This window comes from Phyllobates terribilis, unplaced genomic scaffold (genome assembly GCF_046119375.1).
Source record: "Phyllobates terribilis strain yellow unplaced genomic scaffold, ASM4611937v1 Scaffold_5__5_contigs__length_657084704, whole genome shotgun sequence".
Classification (NCBI taxonomy): domain Eukaryota; kingdom Metazoa; phylum Chordata; class Amphibia; order Anura; family Dendrobatidae; genus Phyllobates; species Phyllobates terribilis.
Window position 1 is genome coordinate 321,131,344 of NW_027362765.1, and position 14,545 is coordinate 321,145,888.

At 45.1% G+C, this 14,545-nt stretch overlaps 1 protein-coding gene across 3 annotated transcripts in view; it reads left to right on the forward strand.

Moving 5' to 3' along the window:
• Positions 1-14,545, forward strand: part of LOC141273116 (uncharacterized) — a 94,400-nt gene that overhangs the window by 20,640 nt on the left and 59,215 nt on the right. For all 3 annotated transcript variants that reach the window (XM_073684521.1, XM_073684523.1, XM_073684522.1), the window contains exons 8-10: positions 1,346-2,287; positions 3,669-3,769; positions 3,855-3,966. In XM_073684521.1, coding sequence (XP_073540622.1) covers positions 1,346-2,287; positions 3,669-3,769; positions 3,855-3,966 — 1,155 coding nt within the window. The remainder of the gene's footprint in view (positions 1-1,345; positions 2,288-3,668; positions 3,770-3,854; positions 3,967-14,545) is intronic.

Sequence of the window (14,545 nt, forward strand, 5' to 3'; positions counted from 1 at the left end):
CTGTCTGTCACCTCTGACATACCCGTGACGATAAGTTGATGTTTTTATTGGTATCATTTTCAGGCACGTGACATTTTTTGACTGCTTGCTATTCTGATTTCTGGGAGGCAGAATAAACAAAAACCAACAATTCAGAAATTGTATTTTTTTTTTTTATTTTTTTTTATGCCTTTCCACGTGTGGTAAAATTGATAAGGCAGCGTTAATCTTCGGGTCAGTACGTTTATAGCAATACTACATTTATATTGTTTTTCTTTATGTCTTGGCGCTTTTACACAATAAAATATTTTATATAAAAAAAATTATTTTTTTTTCATCGCTTTATTCTGAGAGCTATAACTTTTTTTATTTTTTGGCTGATGGAGCTGTATGGCGGCTTGTTTTTTGCTGGATAAGATCACGTTTTCAGTACCAATTTTATTTACATTTATTTTTTTGATCGCTTTTTATACCACTTTTTGTTTGGCGGTATGATGATGAAGCACCGTTTTTTATTTTTTACGGTGTTCACTAAAGGAGGTAACTAGTGGGACAGTTTTATAGGTCAGGTCGTTCCGGACGCAGCGATACCAAATATGTGTACTTTTATTTTTATTTTTTTTCATAATATTTATTTATGGGCAATAGATAGATATAATGTATTTAAGAGTCACAGTTATAAGGTATAGCAGTGCAGGATCAGAGCAAAGTTACTTTCACCTGCCTTACAAAGAAAGCCAGTGGTCCCACCATAAAGATGCCATATGCCATAAACTTTTTTTATGTATGATTGTCCTGAGGAAGGAGTCTGTGGACTCTGAAACGCGTAGACCATAAACCTACATTTTTATCCATACTAATGGTTTGTCGTGACCCCAGAGAGCGCAGAAACAACCTCCTTTCCCAGCATCTATCTCTGAAATTTTCCCTCTATGACTTAGTCACTGCAAAAGTCAATGGCAGGGGGAGGCTCGGAGCAGCTGGGTCAGGAGTTGAAGAGGGGAATGATTTCTGCAAGCACAAGATACTTCTTGTTTCTACAAAGAGCAGAGAAAAGAGAAGAATTAGCTGAGTAGAAAGGCAAAATGAGTAATTGTAAGGACACAGTGCTATATAATATGATTGCAATATATTAAGAGGATAAAAACATTGATAGGAGGAGTGCTTCTTTAATGTTAAAGGATGATAGTGCCCAGAGACAAACCTGGCATTGTAGTTCTTTACCTGCTCACACATACTCTTGGTTTTGTAAATTTACTCTCTCATGCAGCACTCTATATCTCCGAAATACTTTGTTATGCTATTATTTGCCTGTGAATAACAATAAGAATATTATATTGAAGCATAAATGTTTTCTTATCTCCAGCAGGCGGAAACATTAGTGAAACTATTCCGAAAAGACACCACCTTTGGCCTCCAGACATTGTAACAGAACACAACATCGTTGTCCAAAATTCGTCTAGTGAAAGTCTCACTACTTCAGCTCTATCTCCACTTTCTCTTAAAGGAGATATACCATCTGATCCCTCTAATCACATAAAACATTTCTCAGAAGCTTCATTAGTTTTGACACAGAACCTTATTACCAAAAATATACCCTCGGTGCTGTGCCCTGGAGACAGATCATCTAGTCCCTCCAATAACCTGAAACATTCTCCTGATCTGTCCCATATTTACGCAGAAAGCATGGGGGGTAAAAGGTTTTCGTGTTCAGCATGTGGGAAATGGTTTACACAGAAGTCAAATCTCATCGTGCATCAGAGAATTCATACAAGAGAGAAGCCATTTTCGTGTTTGGAATGTGGGAAATGTTTTAGTCACAAGTCAAATCTCGTTCAACATCGGAGAATTCACACAGGCCAAAGGCCACATGCGTGTTCGGAGTGTGGCAAATGCTTTATTAAGAACTCCGATCTACTTAAACACCAGAGGACACATGGATTGGTGAGGCCGTTTTCATGTTCAGAATGTGGGAAATGTTTCACTCTAAAATCGGACATGGTCAGACATCAGAGAAACCACACCGGGCAGAGGCCATTTACTTGCCCAGTGTGTGGAAAATGTTTTTCCCTGAAGTCAGATCTTGGGAGACATGAGAGAATCCACTCTGGCCACAAGCCCTTCTCATGTTCTTACTGTGGAAAATGTTTCACCCTCAAGTCGAATCTTCTCACACATCAGAGAATCCACACCGGAGAGAAGCCATATTCCTGTGTTGTGTGCCATAAATCTTTTACTCACAAATCAAATCTTGTTCAGCATCGGAGAATCCACGCAGGAGAAGGACATGTTACAGGCATTGAACATGGTAACTGTTTTATTTAAGTTGTTTATTTTTTTCTTAATCAGAAGTGTCTATTGCAAAGCTCCATCTGTCACTTAGGGTCTTTACTGTCGGTAGGGTTTTAAGTAATACGTCTTACATGACAAGGAAAGCACTTTGATACGTGCAGTTTTAAAGGAGATATGAGGTCACATATTTCCAAAAATGTCCATAATTCCAGGGAAGCATATTTAGCAATACAATTGCATATTAAATGGATTGTGCACTATCCAGACAACCCCTTCTTAAATACTATATCCCCCAGTATAAAATAAATATAAGTCACCTTTTACTTCCGTGCAATTCCAGCGATGTCGGTGCCGTGTCTTCTTGATAATGGCTGCAGTGCTCACGGGGAATAACAATTAGTGGCGCTGGTGGACTGCTTCGTTCACACTTCCTTCAGATGAACCTTGGATGTCCAAAGGAACTGTGACTGTGAGAATAAATGGCTAAAAATCTGCATGGCCAGTGGTCCAAAGATTGGCAGGAGACTGGAAAAGTTGAAATGCAGTGTATTAGTCAACGCGTTTCGAAGTGACACTTCTTCATCAGCACAAACCACAATGCAGTGAGTGACTTGTCATGTGACTGCAGACTTGTGAATCCTCACATATCACATGCTGTAAGGATTCTACAGTGACGGGGGTCTCTTGACCACAAGTATGCGATCATGTGCCGACTAGACAGGCACGATATTGCTCAGTGCAAGTATATTGCGCAAGGCCGGACAAGTATAGTTGGAATGTGGCCGGAAGTATCGCACGCTTGCGGTCACATAACCGCCCGCTTCCGACTTTGGGGAATCCTCACAATGCTCGTGATGTGAGGAGTCACAAGTCTGCAGTCACATACAGTGCAGCCTAAGGCCAAACAACCCCTTTAATGGCATGGGGTTTATGACTGAGCAGCTGCATTCAAACCTTACATCACCAAGCACAATGCCAAGTAAAGAGTGTACAGAAACTAAAGCTACATTTACACTGAAAGATTATTAAGAACAAGCTTTCTTAAAAACGCTCGTTTCATGATACTCTTTTCTTGTAAAAACGCTGCTGATCACCCGATGAAAGAGCAAAACGCTCATTCTTGAAGTGAAATGATCTGTTACTCAGTGCCAAAGATGGTCATTCTCAGCGGTGCATTGTCAGTATAAACAGGACTCGCACTACCAAGAATAATGGCAGCCTATTTTCACAGAGCGATCAAGTAAAGATCTTTGTGCGCATCATTTACCGCGGTCTGCCTGGGTAAATAGGCTGCTAAATGAACGCCAATTATGTAAAGTCAGGATGCCATTGAACTGCTAATCCTTTGCCTGATCACAACCTAGAAACAACAGATTTGGTCACTGTGTTTACTACAGATGACAGCTGTAGGAGAAATCCAACAGAGACCATTCCCAGTCCTCCATGCTTCCAGGATGGTCCAGAGGAACACCACAATGCTCCAGCACAGGACTATCAGGTAGATGGATGTGTCCATGTCTGTATGACTTACATAGGCTGTGTGATTTATTTTCACTAGCATTGTGCTAAATGTGTGCATTTAGGATGAAAGTTTCCTGAATATTAAAGTTGAAGATCTAGATGATGAAGTTGGCACATCCATGATGGGCAATCATCACTTCATGGTGATGGAACATTCTACAGATCTCTACAATGGTAAGCAATGGCGGTCAAATCTAATAATCTTGAGCTTTGTTCAGAAGCCTCCTACATTACTAGACTATCTAAAAGACATGAGGGCAGAACATAAAGCCAACAGTATCTAACTATGCGCCTAACCTTGGAGTTTGTGTGACTTGGTATGTTGTTCGGTTCATGGAATATTGGATGTAAATCTGGAAAAGGAAAATAATGCGTTCAGTTTTTTAAATTGGATTCACTTGGATGGCTTATTAATGACACACGTCTTTCTTGTATTGTCTGTTTAAGACTGAACGGCTGGGTTTTCCAGCTGGAATGAATGGGAATCCATTGATAAATAGAGCATTAGCTGCTAATCTGCCGCCAATCCAGTTCACTATGCTGTGAAATCGCTGATGACAAGTCAATTGCCACATTAATTCCTTCTCGACATGGTCAATTTCCATTTTTTTCCTCCCTTTCTTTCAAGAGCCATGAATTTTTTTTTGTTTCCATCCACATAGATGTATGAGGGGTTGCGAAATTGTGGGAAACAAATGCAATTCTGACATTGTTTTTGGGAAATGTTTTTATGCCACACATTAATTTGACATCATGATTATAGATATAGCATTAAGTGAGAATTTTAAAGCATAACCTTTATTGGGTCAATGATAAAATCGTAAACCTGGTAAAAGACCCACATGATACAAAAAGACATGATGATGAACACACTAACACAATAATAAATAAAAACACACATATGCCTCTTGTTATACCACATCCCAGCGTCCCAAGTAATGGCTGGTGTCTACTAGTGTAACTTACAAAGAAAAATGATAATGTATAATCTTGGAGGATAGTTCGAAAGTGTAAATACTTATTAAATAAGGAGCAATCTCACCTGAATGTGAGGATACATCTGCAGTTGTTTCATAAGGATCCCTCATGTGTGGGTAAAGGAGAGGACATTCAAACCCAGACTCTCCCAATAGTCAAAGGTCCCAAAGATCTCCCAATGCGTTTCCTGATTAAAGATTTATCAGGGGTGCAAAAAGGTATACTGCCTGGTCCTCAGCAGCATAGGTAGTAGAGATTGGCGTGACCCCATGCTTGCACAATGCCTTTGTCCTAGATTGTCAACAGGTTAATAGCCGCGGGCCGAGCTCCACTTGTGGCTGTTAAAGGCAGATAATGGCTGAATCACATTGTCATCATCATCCAGTTCCTTAACCTTCATCACCCAAAGTCAAGGAGCTGAAATATAACGTACCTGTACATCATATATCGGTAAGGGATTAAACCTTCACCCTTTAATGAGAATAAGAGAATTGTTCTTATCCAGTGAAGCTATATGCAGCAAAACAGACAATTTACAGAAATCAGGAAACATCAGTTTAGTGGGACTACTCTAGTGGTCACATTTAAAATTTGTAATCCTTATTAAAGGGGTTTTCCCATTAGAAAAGTATAATTTAATCAGTAGATCTTAATAATGATAAGTTCCACAATTGGATGTATTAAAAAAAAAAATGTTCCTGTGCTGAGATAATCTTATAAATGTGCTCCTGCTGTGTACTGTGTAATGGCTGTGTCTGACTGTGCAGGAACACGGTTGGCGCACAGCTCCTGGGCAGGGGAGTAAACAAGAGTAAATAGACATCGTAGTATAGCAGGTAGCATATTTCCCTGCCTGTTTTATCACAGCAGCGAGTGTTTCTGCTGTGTCACCAGTCTTGTGAGCTCATCATAATTGATGTGACATACAAGCTCTGGTGGCCGCTGAGCTCCCATGCCATTGACTTTATTTATGATGAGCTACAGTATTGCATTATATAATGAAAATCACAGCATACTATGAAGCTCAGCATATTGGTCCGTTGGGATGCTCAGAACGTCATGTAGGACGAAGAAAGCTCTGCTGAGATGGACCCAGAGGAATTGCCAGAGAAAGGACCCAGTGGCGGTCTGGTTTCAACCCAGTCCCCAGCAGCCTGAATCCAGGAGTTGTTCGTTGCATTAGGACCTGGAGTCTCAAGTGGGGAAAGGGCTTGTGTTAGGTTAAGTGCACACGAAGTGTTTTTGATGCATTTTCGCGGCGGCAACGCTGCGAAAACGCTTGTTAATAGGTCTGCCAGGTATAGCAATGGTAATCCAGATGTGCTGTGCACATGATGTGGAAATTTCCGCTCCGGATTACCATTGTGGTAAAAACCGCAGCATGACCATTGTTCGGGCATTTCCGCCACAAATTCGCGCCCATTGACTTACATTGAACCGCAGCAAACCCGCAGGTATAATCTCTCCAAACCCGCAGGTATAAGAGCTCCCAGCAGTGTACTGAGCTGCCAGGACATGCGGTGACGTTGACGATCAGCTGATCGGTGACGTTGGCGATCAGCTGATCGGTGACATGACCTCAGCATGTACACTGACCGGAGTGATTTTACACCCCTCTCGGTGTACATTGCTGGCTGACTTCTACAGCAGTGACATCAGTGATTTCTGATGTCACTGCTATAGACGTGTCCCAGATCGCCGTGGGACTATCGTTGGCGGGAAGTGGACTGCGTTGTTGACGGCGGGCAGGTGAGGGATATGGTTGCTTGTTATTTTACGTTTTTTTCAGACGATCGATGGCTTCGCGGACAGAGGGTAATAAAAAACACATGGTACTACAGTTTTTTAAATTTCATTAAAATACTTTATTCTGGCCGTGTCTTTTATTGAAAAAGCGGCGACCAGTTTACTATGCAGTTAGTAATGGAGGGCGTCTTATAGACTCCCTCCATTATTAACCTGGGCTTCACGTCAGCCGCCAATACAAGGCTGACGTGAACCCCAACCCCATTATCCCACTCGCTAACGCTACAGGGCAGTGGGAAAAGCGGAGGCTAAGCGCCAGATTTTGCGGATCTTATGGATGCGCCATTTCTGGGCTAGTATTCATGGCCCCTTCCCTGGCAATTAATATTTTTATGACCAGCAGAGGGAAAGCCGACCGCTGGGAGCGGATATTAGTAGCCGGGGAAGGGGCCATTAGCCAACAATGTTCCCTGGCTATTAATATCAGCCCGCAGCTGTCTGTTTAGCCTTTGCTGGTTATATTTTATAGGGGGACCTCACGTCAATTTTTTTTCTGGGGTCCTGTAATTAAGCCAGTAAAGGCTAAACAGACAGCTGTGGGGTACTGACCAGAGAGAGGTCGAAGTGGGACTCATGGATGGCCTCCCCACACCTGTTATTTTGGGGAACGACCTAGGACAGTGCTGGCGAACCTATGACACGGCTGCCAGAGTGGGCACGCAGAGCCCTCCCTAAGGGCATGCGCGCCATCGCCGCAGCACTAGTGCTCCTGGACCAGGACCTGGCACGGCGGGTGAATACTTGGAGCCCGCCGACGCCAATCCTCACTTCAGCTAGATGTGCGCTCTCTGACACACATCTAGCTGAAGTGTATTGCAGCGCACGAGTTGCTAGGCCCGTGCGCCGCAATACACGCTGCTGACCAATCAGAGGCCAGCAGCTGATGTCAGCGTACAAGCGACCGGGCGCTAGGCAGTGACGTCATGCGCCCCGTTGCTAGGACGCTGAAGTCAGCTGCCGGCTACAGGAGAGGACGCTGCGCGGGAGAGCAAGGAAGGGGAGTAGGAGTGTTTTTGTTTTTTTCTTGTTTTTTTTATATGAACAGCGGTGCCAGCAGGATGGAATGGGGGGTGGCAGGGGGATGGACGACAGCGATATATACTGTACATGGAATTGGGGGCGGGAGGGGGGAGGGAAAGGGCATATATACATGGAATGGGGGGGGGAGAGCATATATACATGGAATGGGGGGGGGCATATATACATGGAATGGGTGGGGGGAGGGAAAGAGCATATATACATGGAATGGGTGGGGGGGGAGCATATATACATGGAATGGGAGGGGGGAGGGAAAGAGCATATATACATGGAATGGGTGGGGGGGAGAGCATATATACATGGAATGGGTGGGGGGGAGAGCATATATACATGGAATGGGTGGGGGGAGGGAAAGAGCATATATACATGGAATGGGTGGGGGGAGGGAAAGAGCATATATACATGGAATGGGAGGGGGGAGGGAAAGAGCATATATACATGGAATGGGAGGGGGGAGGGAAAGAGCATATATACATGGAATGGGAGGGGGGAGGGAAAGAGCATATATACATGGAATGGGAGGGGGGAGGGAAAGAGCATATATACATGGAATGGGAGGGTGGAGGGAAAGAGCATATATACATGGAATGGGAGGGGGGAGGGAAAGAGCATATATACATGGAATGGGAGGGGGGAGGGCATATATACATGGAATGGGAGGGGGGAGGGAAAGAGCATATATACATGGAATGGGAGGGGGGAGAGCATATATACATGGAATGGGAGGGGGAAGAGCATATATACATGGAATGGGAGGGGGAAGAGCATATATACATGGAATGGGAGGGGGGAGAGCATATATACATGGAATGGGGGGGGAGAGCATATATACATGGAATGGGGGGGGAGAGCATATATACATGGAATGGGAGGGGGGAGAGCATATATACATGGAATGGGAGGGGGGAGGGAAAGCATATATACATGGAATGGGAGGGGGGAGGGAAAGCATATATACATGGAATGGGAGGGGGGAGGGAAAGAGCATATATACATGGAATGGGGGGGCGGGAGGGGGGGACAGCAATATATACATGGAATGGGGGGCGGGAGGGGGGGACAGCAATATATACATGGAATGGGAGGGAAAGAGCATATATACATGGAATGGGAGGGGGAAACAGCATAAATACATGGAATGGGAGGGGGAAACAGCATAAATACATGGAATGGAGGGGGAAACAGCATATATACATGGAATGAGGGAGGGAACAGCATATATACATGGAATGGGGGGAAGTGTATATATATAATATATATATGGAATGGGAGGGAAAGAGCATATATATACATGGAATGGGGGGAAAGAGCATATATACATGGAATGGGAGGGAAAGAGCATCACTACATGGAATGGGGGGGGAGCATATATACATGGAATGGGGGGGAAAAGAGCATATATACATGGAATGGGGGGGACAGCATATTTACATGGAATGGGGGGGAGACAGCATAAATACATGGACTGGGGAGGGCAGCCATATATACATGGATTGGGGGAGGGCGGCATATATACATGGATGGAGGCATATAACAAGATGGGGGTGAGCATTCTTTATTTCTGCAGTCTCATACCCCTGCTCCTTTCTGTGGCTGCTCTATGCTATCCTTGTCTGCTCTCTGTATGAGTTGTTTTTTTCTAAACTAAAACCTCAGTATTCAGGTTAATTTGCCGTGTTGGCACTTGACGATAAACAAGTGGGTTTTGGATTGCAGTTTGGGCACTCGGTCCGTAAAAGGTTTGCCATCACTGATATAGGACATGGACTGTCCAGCCAATTTGTCAAAGTCCTCACCCATAGCCAAGCCAAGCAACTTTCTGATGTGGATCCTTCTGACACTCCTCCCAGGATAATCCTCACCCCAAGCTTCCATCATCCACCTCCACCCGGCGGCGGTGAGTACCCCTGACCACACTGTGTCCATTGACTGGGGGGAGACAGATTGCAAGGTCTTTAGGGAAGCCCAACTCACAGGCCCCACCATAGAGCTTGCCCAGTGCATCCTGCCCTGAAAGACCCCGGTCCCATGTACATCAGCTCATGGTTCCCAGCAGTACTGACCCCAACTCCTGCGCTTGGCCCACCATGACGTCCCTGCAGCTGGGCAAATGGGTGTCAAAAAGACCCAGGCCCGTTTGCTACGTAGTTTCTTTTGGCCAAGGTTCGCTCAAGAGGTGCTCAAATACCGAGCCTCTTGTCCGGTATGTCACCGGATGAAGGTAGCACTCTGTCGTACCCCGCTCAAATCCATGCCCTTGATAGGGGAGCGGTTCCAGAGGGTTCCCATCGATTTAGCTGTCCCCAGCCGCAGCGGAAAAAGGTTTATCTTCACCCTGGTCGACTTTGCCACCCGCTACCCGGAGGCCGTTGCCCTGTCATCCATAGATGTGGAGCACGTGGCTCAAGCTCTACTGGACATCTTTAGTCGAGTAGGGTTTCCGCAGGAGATATTGACCGACCTGGGGACCCAGTTCCAAAGCGAGCTGATTCAGACCCTCTGGGGGAAACATGGGGTCTGCACCATACGTACCACCCCGAAACTAACGGGTTGTGTGAGCATTTCAACGGAACACTCAAGCAGCTCGTTAGTCTGTATGTGGAGTCTGAGGGGGGAGACTGGGAGAAATACCTGCAGCAGCTCCTGTTCGTCTTCAGGGAGGTGCCGCAGGATTCTACCGGGTTCTCTCCTTTTGAATTGCTATACGGCCGAAAAGTGCGAGGGCCTTTGGAGTTAGTACGAGAGTGTTGGGAGGGCACTTTCCCCACAGAAATTCCATACTGGAATATGTCCAAAAGTTTAGGGAAAAAATGAAGTACCTCATGGCCTTAGCCCATGGGAATTTAGAAGTAGCTCAGGAAAGGCAACAACATGTGGACAGAAGGTTCTAGTACTAGTACCAGTACGCAAAAACAACTGCAAGCCATGTGGCCTGGTCCGTTCACCATCACCAGGAAATGCGGGGAGACTGACTACAACGTGGCACTGGATCGAGCAGGTGTACGTGAACGGATCTATCATGTCAACAAGCTGAAAGGAAAGGGAAGTTACCAATTTAGCAGTTTGCTGTCCCCCTTTAGATGACCCAGATATGGACCAGATCCCCGACTTATTAGTGGAATCCAAAATGGGAATGGGGGTAACTGATGTCCTGTTGGTAGAGCAGCTTGGTCCATCAAAGAAGCAGAAGTTAACAAAACTGCTTGGAACATATGGCTCCCTGTTCCCAAGTCGACCTGGTCGAACACCCCTGGTACAGCATCATGTCAATTCTGGGGTAGCCACTCCTCTCAGACAACCCACCTACCAGGCTACACCTCTTGTGTTGGCAATGATGAAGGCCGAGGTGGATGACATGTTGAATATGGGGGTCATCGTTCCATCCCATAGCTCATGGGCAACCAGTGTAGTGTTGGTGCCCAAGAAAGACAAGAGTACTCGCTTCTGTGTGGACTATAGACGCCTCAATGAAGTCACCGTTACAGACGCCTAACCCATGCCTCAGGTGGATGAACTACTAGACCAATAAGGAGGATCTCGGTTCATATCTACCATCGATCTGAGCAAGGCATACTGGCAGATCCCACTCACAAAAGAAGCTCAAAAGAAGTCTGCATTCATCACCCCTTTTGGCCTGTATGAATTTACCAGCATGCCATTGGGATGAAGAACGCCCCGGCTACCTTCCAAAGGATGATGGACCAGTTACTAGAGGGATGCCAGGGGTAAGCCCAGGCCTACCTGGATGACATCGCTATCTTCAGCGACACCTGGGAAGGGCATCTTCAGCACATGTCCCAGGTGCTGCAGAGGGTAGCCAAAGCCCAGCTTACCATCCGACCCGACAAGTGCCAGAAGGGGATGGCCGAGGTACTATACCTGGGACATAGGGTGGGAAGTGGGTGCATTCGTCCCGAACCCCCAAAAGTAAAAGCCATTACCTAGTGGCCTCGCCGAGCCAACCAAAAACAGGTCCACGCATTCCTAGGGACCGCAAACTATTATCAAAAGTTTATTCCCAATTACAGCACTGTAGCAAAGCCCCTCACTGACCTCACCACCAAAAGATATGCCCGCAATCTCATCTGGACCCCAGAATGCGAGTCCGCATTCCTCCAGTTGAAAACCCAGCTAGCCCAAAGCCCAGTCCTGACTGCTCCTGATTTCCGCCACCGGTTCATTGCCCAAACAGATGCATCGGATACCGGACTGAGAGCAGTACTCAGTCAAGTGGGGGATTATGGTCAAGAACACCCAATAACCTTTGTCTCCCGAAAGCTGTTGGATCGGGAGAGGGCATACGCCACAATAGAATAAGAATGCTTGGCCATAGTCTGGGACTGTTTTACCTGTTTATTGTCCACTTTGTGGTTCAGTAAAGTATTGCCACACTGTTTTACCCGCATCCTGTATTGTCTTGAGTAGTGTTATGCCCACCGAAGACCCCCGGGTCTTCACCAGTATGAAGAGGGCTTTCTGCGGTCCCTTGGCTGCTATGGTAACCCATAGGTGGCCCAGAATTGCGACACGAGGGGCTGATGTGAACCGTTGTTTAGCACGCATCGTTGGTGTCCCCATTTAAATGCCGCTGTCAGGGATTGACAGCGGCATCTAAATAGTCATCAACAACAGCCAGAGCTCCGCTTCAATCGCAGCTATAAGGCTAAGTGCCCACGATGCAGAAATGCTGCAGATTTTTTCCGCATCTCCCTGGCAGGAAAAACGCATGCGGATTTTACATGCGTTTTTCCTGCCAGGTAGAAGTGTTTGTCAGGCGTTTTTGCATGCATTTCTGCATGCGGGTTATCAAGCGCTTTTCCAAGCGATTTTAGCATCACTTGGAAAAGTGCTTGACAACTTGGTCACACTATATAAATCCATGCAACCGGCATGGATTTATATAGTGTGACCAAGTAATAGTTAAAAAAAAGAATAAAAATGGTAAAAATAAAGATTATACTTACCTTCCGATGGCCCCCGGTGTTTTCACCGCTACGTCCGGTCTTTTGTACGGCTCGCGATGGTGTGAAAGGACCTTTCATAACGTCATGTGACAGGTGACGTCGGCGGTCTCTTGACCAGTCACATGACTAAATGACGTCACCGCAGGTCCTTTTAGACCATCGCGAGCCGTACAACAGACCGGACGTAGCGGAGAAAACACCTGGGGGCCATCGGAAGGTAAGTATAATCTTTATTTTTTATTTTAAATTATTTTTTTAACAGGTTCTATGGTACCCGAGTCTGGAGGAGAGTCTCCTCTTCTCCAGACCCGGTTACCATCCTCACATTGAACCGCATGATATCCACATTGGGCACATGTAGTCATGCGGATATTAAGCGATTTAATGCAAGTCAATGGCGGCAATTACGCTGCATGTCCGCAAAATTAATGGACATGCTGCATATTTTTCCGCAATGATAATCCGCAGCGGAAATTTCCGCAGCATGTGCACAGCACATGTGGATTATCATTGGGGACCATGGGGCACGTATTACCAAGTGTTTTTTAAGCGTTTTCGCTGCGGAAATTCCGCGGCAAAAACGCTTGAAAAATGCATAGTGGGCACGCTGCCTTAGACATAGATGCTGGCCATGTAAGGTAGTTGGCATCTAAATGGAAGGAGCATAGCTGCTGAGCCCCCCTCTAAACAGTCACCCCAACGCAGGACGTAGTTACACCAAAATGTGTGAAGAGGTTAAAAGCACCTAAAAATTACTGAAAAGGTACATGCACATACAATGAGGGTTACAGACCATAAGCTGCTGTCCCATGACCATCCCTCTAAAATAGTAACACTACAAAAGAAAATATTATCAATTAGCATTAGTCATAACAAGAAAAGAAAGTAATCCTAGATATATGAGAGGCATATCACAGAAAGCGAACCTAAAACCATGATGAGTAAAAACGATGGGCCCCACGACAGTTTCACTGGAATCTATGCCACAAAAATGGCACAAATGATGGCAGAAATGTAATCAAGACCATAACGGGCCAAACTCACATGGCAGAAAATAAACGTACAAATTGACCAGCACTACTTAGTATTAAATTAAGCAGGTCCAAGTAGCTATGGCTGCAATCCAAATACAATTTATACACCTCAGTCTGAAAATGTTGCATACATAAATTCCACGATTACTACATAAAGATGTCAAGTTCTTTGCACACATTTGATCAAATTATGTGAGCCCATCTACCAACAACAGTCACCTTTTTCAAAGACTGTTATTTTAGTTAGATGAAAGTATTGCTGGTTCCTAATTTATATTAAGTCTAGGCACAGGGAGAGATGAATTTTTTAGTTTGAGTCCCATCAAAAGAGTGTACCTCCTCCCAACGCCGCCCCTGATTGTAACTAGGGCTTATTTTTGGAGTAGGGCTTGTATTTCAAGCATACTTTAAAAATCTAGTAAAATAATGCTTGGGCTTATTTGGAGAGTTCTGTTGCATATTTTTGTATACAGTATGTATATTAAATTCACAATTTCTTTAAAAGGGGTTGTCTACTACAGGACAACCCCAAGTTAATCATTTTAGGGTCTTAATTTAAAAAAAACAAAACAAACTGTGGCTACTCACCTCCTGCATTGGCGCCATTCCAGTGATGTTGGTGCTGCTGTTCTCAGAGCGTAATGAGATTTGTTGCGTCACAAGCAGGCTGCAAATCCTCAATATTCTGTTAAGGCAGACGTCTGCTCAGATGAGATAGTAAAACTGATGAGCGGCTGCCTATTTGCAGCTCTCTAGTTACTCTCCAGGAATGGGCGCCGGCTTCCCTGGAACAGTGCCATAGCAAAAGGTGAGTGTACACAGTTTTTATTTTAATTGGGTTCCTGAAATTTAAGTTGGGGTTGTCCAGTAGTGGACAGCACTTTAAGAGATTGAACAATGTAACTGAATTTAACATAACCGTAAGGTATCATG